This window comes from Lontra canadensis, unplaced genomic scaffold, assembly GCF_010015895.1.
Source record: "Lontra canadensis isolate GAN:19392208 unplaced genomic scaffold, GSC_riverotter_1.0 scaffold2, whole genome shotgun sequence".
NCBI classification, from domain to species: Eukaryota; Metazoa; Chordata; class Mammalia; order Carnivora; family Mustelidae; genus Lontra; species Lontra canadensis.
Window position 1 is genome coordinate 59,940,489 of NW_022630996.1, and position 14,692 is coordinate 59,955,180.

The 14,692-nt window shown below is 42.1% G+C and overlaps 1 protein-coding gene across 3 annotated transcripts in view; it reads left to right on the top strand.

Moving 5' to 3' along the window:
* The window catches only part of SLC25A13 (solute carrier family 25 member 13), a 178,217-nt gene that overhangs the window by 143,336 nt on the left and 20,189 nt on the right, over nucleotides 1–14,692 (top strand). For all 3 annotated transcript variants that reach the window (XM_032874629.1, XM_032874639.1, XM_032874647.1), the window contains one exon: nucleotides 1,789–1,929. In XM_032874629.1, coding sequence (XP_032730520.1) covers nucleotides 1,789–1,929 — 141 coding nt within the window. The remainder of the gene's footprint in view (nucleotides 1–1,788; nucleotides 1,930–14,692) is intronic.

Consider the following 14,692-nt stretch of genomic DNA (forward strand, 5'->3'; position numbering starts at 1 on the left):
GGTGTTTTTTTTTTTTTTTTACCAGAGTTGTTTGGCCCATCTCCTGAGAGTCACCTAGGAGAGCCGGAGGGGGTGGGTAAAATAAGCAAGTGAGAAGGACTGGTCTGTGTGGCAGTCAAGACACCGGGCAATACCGCTGCCTTGGGAGCGGTTGTAATGTGGGCAGAGAGTGGAAAGCTTGGTCTGTTGTTAACGACAAGTGTGTCTTGGTTAAGGGATCAAGTTAATAAAGGTGGAAAAGCAATTTGATTTATAGAGAATTAATGGGTGAACAGATTTCTTTGTTTTTTTTTGGCTAATGTTGCTGTGTATATCAGGTAAGTTACGTAGAGGCATTTGTTTTTCTTTGTAGAGGTAATACATGATCTGTGTAGAAGAAATACAAAATAGAGCAGAAAAGAAAAACCACTTGTATCCTACCACGTCAAAAGCACTGCACTGGTGTGTTCTGTACACGGTGGTAAGGGATAACGGGGACAGCTGGACACGCATTTCAATAGGAGGGTTTTTACTTCCCAGGATGTATGTTGAACATTTTCCACAGTATTTTTATTGGCAGGCATATAGTACTCACTGCATGACATACTCAAATTCATTTAATTCATCCCCGATCATTGGATATGTACGTTATCTCATTTTTGTTTCCAAGTAGTTATACTTCCAAGATCATCTTTACAGCCACTGTTGGTTAGTACTGGCCCTTTAGTGAAGGCACATACATTGGTTAATGATGTCAGGGAATCTAGCCAGAAGAAGTTTTGTGTCCTGTGAGTCCACATCGTGCTTGTTACCGTGATGGCCCCGACTGAGCTGTGAAATAGCAGCATTGCAGCGGTGGTGGTGTCGCTCTGTGGTAACATCACTGTGCAGTCAGGATTCTGAACTATACCCTGTGTCAGCCTGAGTATGGATGAAATAAAAATTTAATGTATGTGTGACAAGGAATAACAAGTTGAAGTAGAGTGGGAAAGAATGTAATTGCTTATAATAAATATAGGCTTAGGTTTGAAATAACTAGCTTAAAATTTCCCTTATAATACACTTTAAAGATTTCCACCGATGGTCACAGGGGTGGGGCACCCAGCCACTGCTGGAATGAAATAACACACATTGCTCAAAGTTTGGGCCATAATTGATTTAATGCATATTTTTACTACTTGGACATTTATCTTCTGTGAAAAGAGCAATCTTACACAGGTAATACATAAATAAAATTATAAGAATATGCGACTCCATAAAAGGGTGTTTGATGATGGACCTGATTTTTTAAGAGAAGAAAAAATAGCTTTCATCTATGCTTACATGTTCTCTGGCAATTCTTGAGTCATTGCCAGAGTCAGGAGGTCCATCATGGGAGAACCTGTGTCTGCCCTGTCTCCTCCTTTTCTGACAATCAGGTTAGTGTGTCTTGATTTGGATACTCTTTGATTTTCATTCTTTTGTTGCCATTGTGCCCTTGGCTTTGAGCCCTGTGATGGTGGCTGCTTGTGCTTCAGGGAATCTTTGTCATTTCCACGTGAAGACACCAGTGAGGCCAGGAAACTTTGGTCTCTGGTTTTTTTTCCTTCTTTCAACCTCTGAGTGAGGGAAATAGGACCTCAGTACCCAAAGTCTCGTTGGCAATAGCTGTATTTTTGATTCAGACTCGTCACTGTCTTAATTGTGAAACTATAGACTCTTGAAGATAGAATATTCTACACTCCGTGGAGGGTAATTCCTCCACTCTTCCTAACCCATCTTACCCTTACCCTTCTTTGGTCCTAAATCTTTACTTTTTCTCTCTTTTAGGCAGGAGGCTCCCAGGTAATTTTCACAAATCCTTTGGAAATCGTCAAGATCCGTTTGCAAGTGGCTGGAGAGATCACCACTGGTCCCCGCGTCAGTGCCCTGTCTGTTGTAAGGGACCTGGGCTTCTTTGGGATCTACAAGGTAACTTTCCTTTTAGTCAATTATTAGGTTCTGTGCTCATCTTCTAAATTAGCAAATGGGGCAAACTATGTAACGAGTAAACTTCTCCTCCGTGTGAAATTGATTCCTCACATTTTGGTACCTGGAGAAGATGTTCCGCTGGGGCCCATAGGGCACCTTCACGCCCGCTGTCAAAAAGCCATCCTCAAAATACACTGATCACAGTTGACTGTGAGGTGAATGGTGCCCAGCTGCGTAGCTCCTTAGAGCAACAATGGCTAGAACTTTATTTGGTTTTGTTACTGGTGCAAAACCCTAGTTCCCAGCACTGCCCTCTATGAAGGATAGATGGAAGGATCACAGGGTGCTGTTTCTTGGAAGACAGGATGAGCGCTCAGTTCCAGGAAAAGCCTGTACCAGATGGGGAATTTATTTCCTGATCCTGTACATTCCGGCCCTGTCCGTATGTATTTTTCATTTAGAAAACAGTTTTTTGGAATAATTACAAAAACTGGGCCTTCAGAAAATTCTTGATATTTGTTATTCACAATCCTCTACCAAAAAGTTGAATTGGAATCTATTAGAATTATCTCCATATATGCGCAGCTCTAAGGCTTTATCAAACATAAGGTGTTTACCATTTTTCAGTAAGAAGGTTTAAAAAATGTCTTCCATGGCCAACTTGACTAAGTAAAGCTTCAGGAATAAGTAAACCTGAAGTGAGATGTTTACATAAAATGGTTGTCATTTATTTCCCCATAAATATACAAAGTCCCATCATATAAAATAGGTATTACTCTTTTCTGTACATATGTATCAAGAAATATTCTGTGCAAACTCTTTGTAAGAATTTTGAATCGGTGTTTTAATCACCGCTTTTTGAATCAGCCGTGAGCCATGGTCTCACGGAGGGCATTGTGTTCATTTGTATCCCACGCTGGCAAGGTGAAGCACTTTTGGGCTCTGTGTGCATTATCATCCCTGGAAGTTTTATCCCACAGACCCAAAACATTAAGACAATTATTTCTTTTCTCCTCTTCCGGTTCATCCTTAATGGACATGCCCGGTCCCCTAGTGTAACAACCGATACTGCTTTTGAGAGTGAACTTCCAATGCCTGGTTTTGACATCCAGCACAGCATTTGTGACATCCTACTCCCAGGAAGAGTTTTTCACCCTTTTTTAAAAACTCAAGTTTTGCAGGTGATCTTGGGAGGCATCCAGTGTTAGTAACAGCTGACATCATTTCGAGCAAATTTGCCCTTCCCCGAATGCTACTCTGTACTTCTCAGGGTGAAGGGATTGGAAAAGTACCCCCTGATCCGAGATTTGTTAGGATTGAATATAATGTGACCCCTTCTTTTCTGGGGACCTAGGGGGAAAACTTGCTTTATATTTAGGCATGTGTGGTGTTTAGGAATAAATATGCCGGTTTTTTAAGTAGCACTTCAAATGCTCAGTGTGTGATTGTGCTGCGGAGAACACTGTTAGAGCCATTTCATCTACCAAATTTTTATCCAGCCGCAAAGGAACTCGTCGCCGTATTGTCACGAGGCATAGCATTGATAAATTTGAAGAAAAATATCTTTTCTAAATTTTTAGGCTCCTTGCAGACTGTAACACAATGTGGCAGCGCGTCCTTCTGACAAGATGCCACGCTGTCTTTCAGCGGGCTGTCTGGGGGAAAGCACTTAGGCGCTATGGCAATGACTGCTATCGAAATGTCTCAAAAGATAAAATGGTAAAAACTTGTTTGATGACACAGAAACGGAGACTGTTAAACTACCTGCAAATGATACAAGACTGAGAGCAGGCCCTTTCCACCTTCAGGGCATTTCCAAACCGAAATCCCCTCTCCAGCCCCTGGGAAGAGCAGGGCTCTGGGTTTCGCAGTTAGGAGGGCAGAGGCTGCTGAGGACGCTGTCTGTGCTGACACTGTGGCTCCAAGGTGACTTGTTTCCACTTCCGTGCTGCAGTTGCTTTCCTGAAATGAGCAGGACTGCTCAAGTTTGAGCAAGAGACCTCTCCCATATAAAGTTGGTTTAATTACTAGCCCGGTGGTTTAATCTAGTTCAGAGGCATTCCACAGGGCTTGGTGCCTTCTTACAAAATGCCGCTTTTGGTGTAGTGATAATTACCAAGTGAGGTCACTACCACCTTGAGCTTTGGGAAACTTGATTTCTCTGCAAGAGAGTGAGTTGGCAGTCTCATCCTTTCTGCAGGTCATTGATGTCATTGGCTGCATTGGTTAAGACGGAGTCTAGACCTCACTCAGCAGAGTTCACCTTTCCGCTCCATCAGTGGGATCCTCCGTTACGGTATCCCGGTATCACGCAGGTTTTGTTTCTGGGGACTGGCTCTCCTCCGGCCCCTGCTCACCGTCCCCCAACCCTCCCTGATCAGAAGTCATTTAGCAATTCAAGAGCCGTCCTTGTCCAGGCATCACAGCTTTTGCATTTCTGTATGGTTTAATGTGATTTTGTTTCAGGATAGGGCTTTTCAGTAATAAAGGTTTTTCTTTCTCCTCGTCATTGGGTAGAAAAATGCACCTGACCAGGAGTGGCCTAATACTTTAGAACTTGTATGCGTCCCTGCCAGTGGGTCTTTAAAAAGGGAGAGAGAGAACTGGAGTCCTGGTCTTACGGCGGACTGGTGATCTTCATTCTCCTGCCCTTGGGTCTTCTGTTTGCTGTCGTTAACATGACAATGTGGGACCCAGGGCAGTGCTCAGTGAGTGGCTCTGTCTGTGTGGTTAGGCCTGCAGTTTAACCTCGCCTAAATTGGACTTAACCAGTCTTCCTATTTTTCTCCTGAATTGACTTGCAAAATGCCCAGCTATTCTGTGACTTCCCAGTAAATGGTAATTAGAATATTTGCTTTAGAAATATATTTACAACTGAAAAAAAAGTGGCTGTGGTAAACATTTCACATTCCTGAGGTTAGAAATAGTTTAGAGCAGATACAGTGTGAACTCTGCAAACAAAGCCCTCGCTCTTTTGGTAACATTAAGAGATCAAGTCCCTGTGCAGACTAGGTGGGTGATTGAAGTCAGGGCAGGATAATTAACTGCCCCTGCAGGAGCTACTTGAATATAATGTAGTTGGTTTTGCTGTTTTTGGAGGGGGGGGTTGGGGTTTTTTGTTTGTTTGTTTGTTTTTAACAGAACCTGCAACATACACTACTTTTCTTAAGAATGTATGAGGTCGTATTTCCCTTTCCCTACGTAAATTTTAACTGCATAAGCTGCTGGAGCATAAGTAAAATAAATAAAACACATTCTGTCCTGGAAGAGGAGGTGGTACCCATCCATCTTCTGATCCCTCTTCTCTTGGATGGTGCCTTTTCCATAGGAGCCAACAGAGAGCTTTGGTAAGGGAATGGATTACACTGTAGGAACAGAAAGAAACCTCATCTCACATTAAATGGGAACATGGCTGATAGAGGCTACAAAGGTGCTTCCTTAAGCAGTAGACCAGTTTATGTCTTTTTCTGAGGACAGTGAGGTCATGGAGGCTCGTGAGGCACTGACAGCCAGGACAGCAAACATTGTTGGCAACCGCTTTCAGATTGTTTAATCACGAGTTACGCACCAGCTCTACCCTGGAAGGTGGTTAGCACGGGATGTGGGCTGTGCATCCTACTGTGTTCTAACCAAAAGCGTTTGTCCCACTGCATTCAACAGTGTTCAGATACGGTGTTCACACGCATGCATGTCGCGTATGTCTGTTCATTCGTGGCGCGTACGTGAGGGGGCTGGTGGGGCTACTAGCCACAAAATCAGAAAGCAAGTAATGATATATCGGGTGCATTCCTACTTCGTCTGCTAGTTGCCTCCAGGAAATGTTGTTTGTGTATTCTAGAAGTTAAAACACAAGTTCACGTTGCAAAAAAACCAAGTAATTCAGAAATGCACGTGAGAAAGATTCTCTCTCTGCTACTCCCAGTTTCCTCCTCTCTTCAAAGGATAACCACTCTTTGTTCCATATCCTTCAGAAAAGAAAACCTTTCTGTTTACATCAGTATTTCTCAGTCCTCTCTCCCTCTCTTTTTCTCTCTGTATATCACATATTAGATCAATACCAGTGCTGTGTGTTTGTGTTTGTGTGTGTGTGTGTTTTAATGCAAATAGAGTATTTCTAAATACACAGTATTTCTTTTTTTTTAAATTGAACTATAGTTGACACACAATGTTATGTGAGTTTCCAGTGCACACAGTTTACCTTAAAGTTCTTTCCTCCTTTTATATAAGAGCTGTGTAGAATTTTTTCTAGAGTTTTTCTAAGCGGTTTCCTGTTGATAGGTGTTCATGTTGTTTCCAGTTTGGGGGTATTGCCAGCAACGACAAGGTGAATATCCCTGAGAGACATTTTGACATACTTTTATGAGTATATACAAATGATAAGTTCCTAGCAATTAAAATTTTTAGGTCAAGGGGCATGTTCATTGTTTTAGTGCTAGTAGATTTTATTAGATTACAACAGTTTAGCAATTTGAGCTTGATAGTATGGGAGTACATAAGAATAATTACTCAATTTAGCAGCTTTTAAAAATACCTATTTTGAGGCACCCGGGTGGCTCAGTGGGTTAAAGCCTCTGCCTTCGGCTCAGGTCATGATCCCAGGGTCCTGGGATCAAGCCCCACATTGGGCTCTCTGCTCAGCGGGGAGCCTGCTTCCCCCTGCCACCCCCACCTGCCTCTCTACTTGTGATCTCTGTCTGTCAATAAATAAAATCTTAAAAAAAAAAATTTTTTTTTTAAATATCTATTTTTGAGTTCATGGCCCCACCCATAGTGCCCTTGGGGACAGTGGTGCCCTGCGAATTTTCTAGCATTGAGGGCCACTTCATGGTTTTACAGCCACTCCATTGCTGGTTCTCACCCCCTACCTCTCCCACATTTGTCTTTCCTCTGGGCCTCTGAAGGCCGCCTCATGGCTTATTCATTTTGATTCTTGACTCCCCTAAATTTGTTGTCCCCAGAATTAATCTATTTAAAGTGTAATCAGATTAATTGATTGGGAATGCATTCAACATATTTCTGATGAAAGCTGACTGGTAGGTGAGGAGTCCCTTCCCTGCTCAGGGGTTGGTGGGTAGAAAAAGTCAGCCATCAAGAAAACAAATTTTTGTTTTTGGGGAGGCAGAGGGATGGGCAAAATGGGTGAAGAAGAGGGGGAGGTACAGCTTCTAGTTATGGAGCAAATCAGCTAAAGGGATAAAAGGCACAGCATAAGGAATGGAGTCCGTGACACTGCAGTAGGGTTGTGTGGTGACTGCTGGTAGCCACACTTAAGGTGAGCTCAGCATAACATACAGAGGCGTTGAATCACTATGTTGTACACCTGAAACTAATGTAATATTGTGTCAGCTCTACTCAAAAAAACAAAAAACAAAAACCCAAATCTGACATGAGGTGATGCTAAGATCCTTGAAGGAAAAGGAGGCAGGTGAGTGGAGAAGGGCCAAGGCAGGATGGGATTGGGGGGTGGGGGTGCATTTTAATAGGGTGATCCATGGAGCCTCTCAGATGAGATGATATTTGAGCAGAAACCAGAGGAAATGAGAAATAAGTGTGCCCTACAGAAACTGTGGTCCCTGGTGGAAAACCATCTAAGCAGATTCCTGCTGCACTTAGAATAGAGTCCCAGCTCCTTCCCCATGGCCCCATCTTCTCCACCCTCCATTTTGTACCATCCTCTTCTAGCTACACTGGCTGCCTTTCTTTTATTCAGGTATTCCAAGTTCACTCCCTCTGCCTGAAGGTTCTTCCCTTCATGTCTTAGGTCAGCAGAGGCTTGCTCAGAAAAACAGCCAGATCGCTCACTATCCTAGTGCCATCTTCCAGTTCTGTTCAGGGCACCCAGTACCATCTGCTGGTTTTAGATGTGGGTGTGTGTTTGTGTCTGCTCATCTAGAGTGTACTCTGATACCAGAGAGCTAGCTTCTTCACTGCTGCTTGTAACCGTTTGTGGCACATAAATAGACATTTGATAAATATTTGTTGAGCAAATGAATGGCAAGCAAAAGCCAGGTGTTCCCAAGTTACAAACAAGGATATTAGAGCACAGAAAGTGAGTGAATTGGTAAGTAGTGACCAAAGATTATGGTACCGGGGACATCAAATGTAAAGAAAGCATCTGATTGAGAGCTTGATTTCGCATTTCTGGAGGAATCCATTCCTTCACCCAGCAAGCTCTGCCCTGGGCACTGGGGATACAAACAAAAATGCATGGTTTTCTAAGAAGTTCACCATCACATGGAGCGGTCAGACAGGTAAAAAGAACCTTGGAATACAGCATGTGTGCAATTGGGAAGGGCTGTCGGGGAGTGCATGTGGTCCTTGGGGGAGTGGGGCTGACTCGGTGGCAAGGACAGAAAGGCTTTCTGAAGGGGAGGTAGCCTTAAAGGAGGAGTCATTTTTCACCAGTGGAAGGCAAAGACAAAAGGCATGATCAGGATTGTGTTTGAAGAAGGATAATTCATTTTCAGTATGGACATGCCACGTAGGAGCTTAAGACTGAAGGTGGGTGGCTTGTTAGGAGGATCTAGGCTGGGGATGGTGGGAAATGATGGTGGAGATAGAAGGATAGAGGGGATATGTTTGGGGTTTTTTGTTTTTTATCAGTTTAAAATTTAGATATGTGTATGTGTGTGTGTGTGTGTGTGTGTATATATATATATATATCTATATATCTCAATGTTTTATTTTCAGTGAGAGAGGGGATATATTTGAAGGATGTTTGAGAATCTGTCTCATAAATTCTTGGAAAGTGTGGCAAGGTGAAAAATAAAGATTAAAAGATGACTCCCAGGTTTCTGGCTTGAGCACCTGGATACAGTAAACTTTAGAATTTTCTGATATTTAAGAAGCTACAGAACTTCACAAGACCTTCTATCTGGTGTTACCTCTCTAATTGAGATGAGAAGCCCAAAAATCTTAGATTTAGCCAGGTGACTTAGTAGGCAGGGGTGGGGCTCCGAGAGCCTCTCTCCTGACTCCCTGTGTGGTGTTTGCCCTGCCCTGCCTTACTGAGTATAGAACCAAAGCCTTATCAGACCTTGTCAGAGGGCTGGGGATCCGAAAGGCTCTTTTAAGGGTCATCTGCATGTGTGAAAATAGGAGAGTGGGTAATATCTCCAAGCCAATGGGACACCAGTGATGCAACATGGAGGCCACCCACATCTAGGTGGCAGAGAGAAGAATGGATGGAAAAAAACTAGAAGCAGCTGTCAGGTGGAGAACTGAAATGAACAGTTGTTAGTAGGAGTTGGTGGAGGGATAAAGTACAGGGGAGGAGGGTAGCAGTGAGTGGTATTAAGTGCAACAGAGACCAGATAGGATAAAGCCCAAGAAAAAAGGTCTTTGAACTTAAAGATGGAGGTCAGCAGTTATTTTTAAAAAATCAATTTAAGTAGAATGGCAGAAGTAGAAACCTATATGAGAAAATATTAGTAGCTACAGACCACTCAGCTTAAAGATTTTACTGTGAAAGAAAAGAAGAAAAAGAGTACAGCAACTTGAAGAAAAGGTGTGGAAAGATGTTCGGGAGAGAGGAGGTTGAGAGATTCATTGCCTTTTTCAATTTTGTTATGAGAACTATAGCTAACTATAGACAGAGAGGAAAAAGAGTCACTAGAGACAGAAGGATTTGAAGCATCTGAAGATAGCAAGATCGAAGATGGTGCTAGGATTTCAGGAGAGGCAGTAGAGACAGAGCCCAGGCTTAGAAGAGAGAAGGAGAGAATGCATGTACGTGCATAATGGCACACACGCTCATTGGAGGCTGTGTGACTGAGCGCTTACCTGTGCCAGGCCCCGTGCTTAAAGCTCTATATTACGTCATGTCATTTAATTCGTACTACAGCCGAGGAGGCGGATAGTAGTGGGGTTTTTTTTTTGTTTTTTGGAGTTTTTTTTGTTTTTTGTTTTTTTTAAGCTCCAAGTCACCACCAAGGCAAAGAAGTCTTGATGGGTTTGGGTAATTTGTCTAAGGTCACAGACGTTCTAAGTAAGTAGGAGGCTGGGTTTCTAACTTAGTCCAGTCTCTCTTTGAAACCTGAGCTATCACATAAAGGTCTGTTGAGCCAGATAGGAGAGAGCACATGCTGGCTGTTTGGGGGAGGTTTGACCACAGAGTTATGTGCTGAGTGCAGAGAGGGAGCCATAGCTGGCAGGTTTGGGGTCGTCATCGACAGTGAGAGTGGAAGTGGAAAGAGTTGAGACGGCACTAAACACTGTGAACTTGGCTTGGCTGAGGCCGGGGCAGGTAGCTTAATGCTCTTGCTGATGGTTTTTTGTAACCAGTGCTATTTGTATACGGTGGCTATCCTGGGAGAAGGACTCTGCTTTGCTCTGTTTTGTTTTTTTAGACTAAGAATATGTTAGATCTTCTGTCAGCTTTTTAAATTGTAGAAATTAAAGTTATTTTATCCATTGTGAGGCAAAAGGGCCCTTTATTTATTTATTTTTTAAAATTCCTATGTTAAGCAGAGTAGCAACCACGAATCTCCTATGTTGTACCAAAAGCCCCAGGTAACCTGGCAGCGGGGCCATATTGCTTTTGCTGTTCCAAGTGATAGCTGTTGGTGTGCCTTCCTGATGGCTTTGTCAAAAATACCCTCCATGGATATGCACATTTTGGACATCTTATTAAAAGGCAGAATTTTTGAAATTCAGAAGAGGATGTCAAATACCTCAAGGGTCCAGGTTTTGTATCTAATATGGTGAGAATTTGAGAATAATATTGGAAGTCATATGATATTATCCGTATTATGCTTAAAGGTTGCATTAAGGAAAAAAAAACTGGAAAGAAAAAGCCTTTATATCTTCCTATCTCTGTGTTCTAGGTGCATCAAAGAGAAGAGTCGTAGTGTGTACATGTTCATAGGATTGTTGTCAGGATTTACGAAAATAATGCATGTAAAGGACATAAGCTAGAAATTAGCACATAGTTTGCATGATGTGTTATTATTAATTTAATTTAATTTTTTTTAAAGATTTTATTTATTTATTTGAAACAGAGAGAGAGAGATCACAAGTATGCAGAGAAGTAGGCATAGAGAGAGAGAGAGAGGAGAAAGCAGGCTCCCCGCCGAGCAGAGAGCCCCATGCGGGCCTCCATCCCAGGACCCTGAGATCATGACCTGAGCAGAAGGCAGAGGCTTAACCCACTGAGCTACCCAGGTGCCCTATTATTAATTTTAAATTATGGGATGTCAACTGATGGATAACCTTGTAGAAATACGTGGTTCCTGCCACTCTGCCCCAGTCCTGGGTAGTTTCTGCTGTTGTATGGTCAACAGCTTTCTCTAGGTCAGGCATTCTTCTTTGGACTTTGGAATAGGAAATAAAAGGAGGCACCTTGAAAAATACTGTTTTTATAAAACACTACCCAAGGGAGTTGAGTGTGCTGAAAGAGGACTAGAAAATGTTCTTAAAAATATTAGAAAATGACTACATTGTACACCTGAAGCTAACACTATATGTTAACTCTATTGGAATTAAAATTTTTAAACTTCATAAAGAAAAAAAAATACTGGAAAATTACTCATTTTTTTTAAATCATTTTTCCATTTGTTATTTGTTGAGGGCTGACACTCTCCTTGGAGCTGGAGTTACAAGGATGAGTATGCTATCATTGCCTTCAAAGTGACCAGTGCTCAGGGAGGGGATAGAATATATCCATGTAGTGCCGTAGTTCTTTGATAATTAGTGCCATAAAGGTTTTTTGGTTTGTTGTTGTTGTTTTGTTTTTTAAAAGAGGAAGAGAGGGTGTGGAGAAAAGATGGTGAGAGAGAATCCCAGGCAGGCTCTATGTCCAGTGCGGAGCCCAACGTGGGACTCAGTCTTATAACCCTGAGGTCATGACCTGAGCTGAAATTAAGAGTTGGTCACAACCAGTTGAGCCATGAAGGTGCCCCATGTTTTTTAAAAATCAATTTTAGTAGGCAAAATAGTTTTTAAAAGAAGAAAATTCAGATATAAAAGAGTATAAGACAGGGGCACCTGGGTGGCTCAGTGGGTTAAAGCCTCTGCCTTCAGCTCAGATCATGATCTCAGGGTCTTGGGATCCAGCCCTGCATTAGGCTCTCTGCTCAGCGGGGAGCCTGCTTCCTCCTGTCTCTCTGCCTGCCTCTCTGCCTACTTGTGATCTCTGTCAAATAAATAAAATCTTAAAAAAAAATGTTTATTGACTGTAAAGTTAAGGAGATACACTGTGTGACACTCAAAAATTCCCCTATGGGGTCTGATCAATTTAGCAAACCAGTACAAACCTAGGATTAGGTGTTTTGCCAAATTAAAGATTGGTTCTTAGCCTGATAAATAGAAAACTCTACTGTGATTCAGGTGTGAAACCATCTAGTAGTAATACTTCAGCAGCAAGTTGTTTAAAGACTATATTAGCTATTTCCGTTTTCTGCTGCAACAGGCAGTGTGCTTTTCATTGCTAATGGTAATGACCTTTATATCATCACCTTTTATTGAAGTTCCTTTTGCTAAGTATTATACTGAGTACTTTATGCTAGTCATTGGATCTAAATTCTCATGTCACTAAGAATTTTACATTTAATAGATGAGGAATTTGAGGTACAGAGATACTGAGAATGTATAGCTAAGTGGCAGGGCAGTGATCTGAGCTCAGGTTTCTGACTTCCAAAGCCTGTATTCTTGTTCCAAGAGTGTCCTGCCGTTGGACGGAAGTGGCAGAATTCAGATATAGATCCATATTAAGATGGTACTTTAAAAAAATATACTTATTTGTCAGAGAGAGAGAGCATAAACAGGGAGAGTAGTAGGCAAAGGGAGAAGCAGGCTTCCTCCCCCTCCCCTCCACCCCCCTGCCCCAGCAAGGAGGCCTATGTGGGACTCTGTCCCAGGCCCAGTCATCATGACCTGAGCTGAAGGCAGACACTTAACCAGCTGAGCCACCCAGATGTCCCAGAGATGGTACATTTTGACTGTTTTTTTTTTTTTTTTAAATACAGTCTACTTCTTCTCTGAAAAGTCATTTTCTTGAAGAAGAGTTAGTTGTAATAAAATTAAAAAAAAAATTGCTATGAGCAAAATAAAAAAAAAAAAAAAGAGTTAGTTGCATGTAGAAAGGTGGAACATGAGGATGATAACCAGGCTTGAGTAGGTGATCAGCCATAGAGGTTGACAGTGCAGAGAGATGGCCTCCATTGAGTGTACGTCAAGGAGAAAAAGTGAAAAAGGAATTATCAGGGGGTGTTATGTGTATAATATTGCACATTTTGAAGGAAACTTGTCAAAGGAATGTGTCAAGAGCAAGCCAGCTTGAACATCTCTTTAAGGCAGTAGGTTCTCCTCGTAGGGTTTCTTACCATTGGCAGATAGGATGCTTGAGCTGATCACCCCATTGAAAACAATGAAAAATGTTGGGTAATATACTTTAGTGTATTTTGTAAAAGCCTTTTCAGACTCCTAAGCTAGTCAGGAGCATTCAAGCCAAAATTTAGGTGAGATAAGCAGAACCCTGAGGCTGGCTGGCTTTGGCCTTCAAGGCATTTGCCAAACACCTGAACTTGAGCATTAATTCTTGATATCCCAGGGGACAGCCACGTACTGCCCAGAGTGCTAAGTCTAAAAGAAAAGAGTAGAACTCAGGTGGGCAAGCAAAGCACTTACTGTCAGGTGCTGAGCTTGTTGAGCAGTCCTGTGACTGAGTGCATCCTTCACGTCTCTACTTTAGGGACTACTCTTGCCTTATCTAATTCCTGGTCCTAAAGAAATTCCTCTTCCATAAAGCTGGACCTCAAAGGGTTATAATTGTAAGCCAGCCCTTCAGTGTAAGGGTATAATTAAAATGCTGTCTTTTACCACTCTGGACTATAAGGAAAACTGCTTTGGTTCTGGAGGGAGAGAGAAGGGAGAGGGGAAGACCCACCCTTGGTAATAATTTGGAATTCTAAGCTTGTCTCATATGGGTTTGCATGCTAAATTTCTATTTCTCGGGTGATAAGAAAACTCTCAAGCTGGCAAAGTCTTGAATTGGTAGTACCCCTAGGTACCTGACAGAAGCAAACACAAGTTCTCTCTTTTTTATCTTTTTTAAGATTTTATTTATTTGACAGATCGCAAGTGGGTAGAGAGGCAGGCAGAGAAAGAGAGGGGGAAGCAGGCTCACTGCTGAGCAGAGAGCCCGATGCAGGGCTTGATCCCAGGACCCTGGGACCTTGACCCAAGCCGAAGGCAGAGGCTTAACTCACTGAGCCACTCAGGCACCCCCAAACACAAGTTCTCTTGAAAGGAGCCCACCTTCGCACCTGTTAGGATGAGCAGTGGGCATTATATGTAAATGATGAACTCCTGAACTCCACTCCTGAAACCAATATTGAACTGTATGTCAACTAACTAGAATTTAAAATAAATAAATACATAAGGCCCACCTTCAAGCCAGACCTCAGAGTTTCCACAGATATTGTTTCAAGGAAAAGGAACAGCTCATAGTCTAAAATCTGAAGTCACACAAGGAAACAAGGGACTTTAAGAAGAGATAACAGCTTTTTAAACCTACAACAGGCAGCTTTTTAAATCTACAAAGTTTTAAATTTCAAAATTAGCAGAAATATAAAATGAATGTTTTTATTTGTTTTAAAAAATTAAAAGGGATGAAATATTTATATTTATTGAACTTTAAAACCAAACATTTCAAAATTCTGGCTTTAAGAACGGACTAAACATAGCTGAAGAGAGAATTAGTGAACTAGAACATAAGGGAATGACTTAGAACAGAGAGAGAGGTTGAGACAGAGGAAAGTATGAG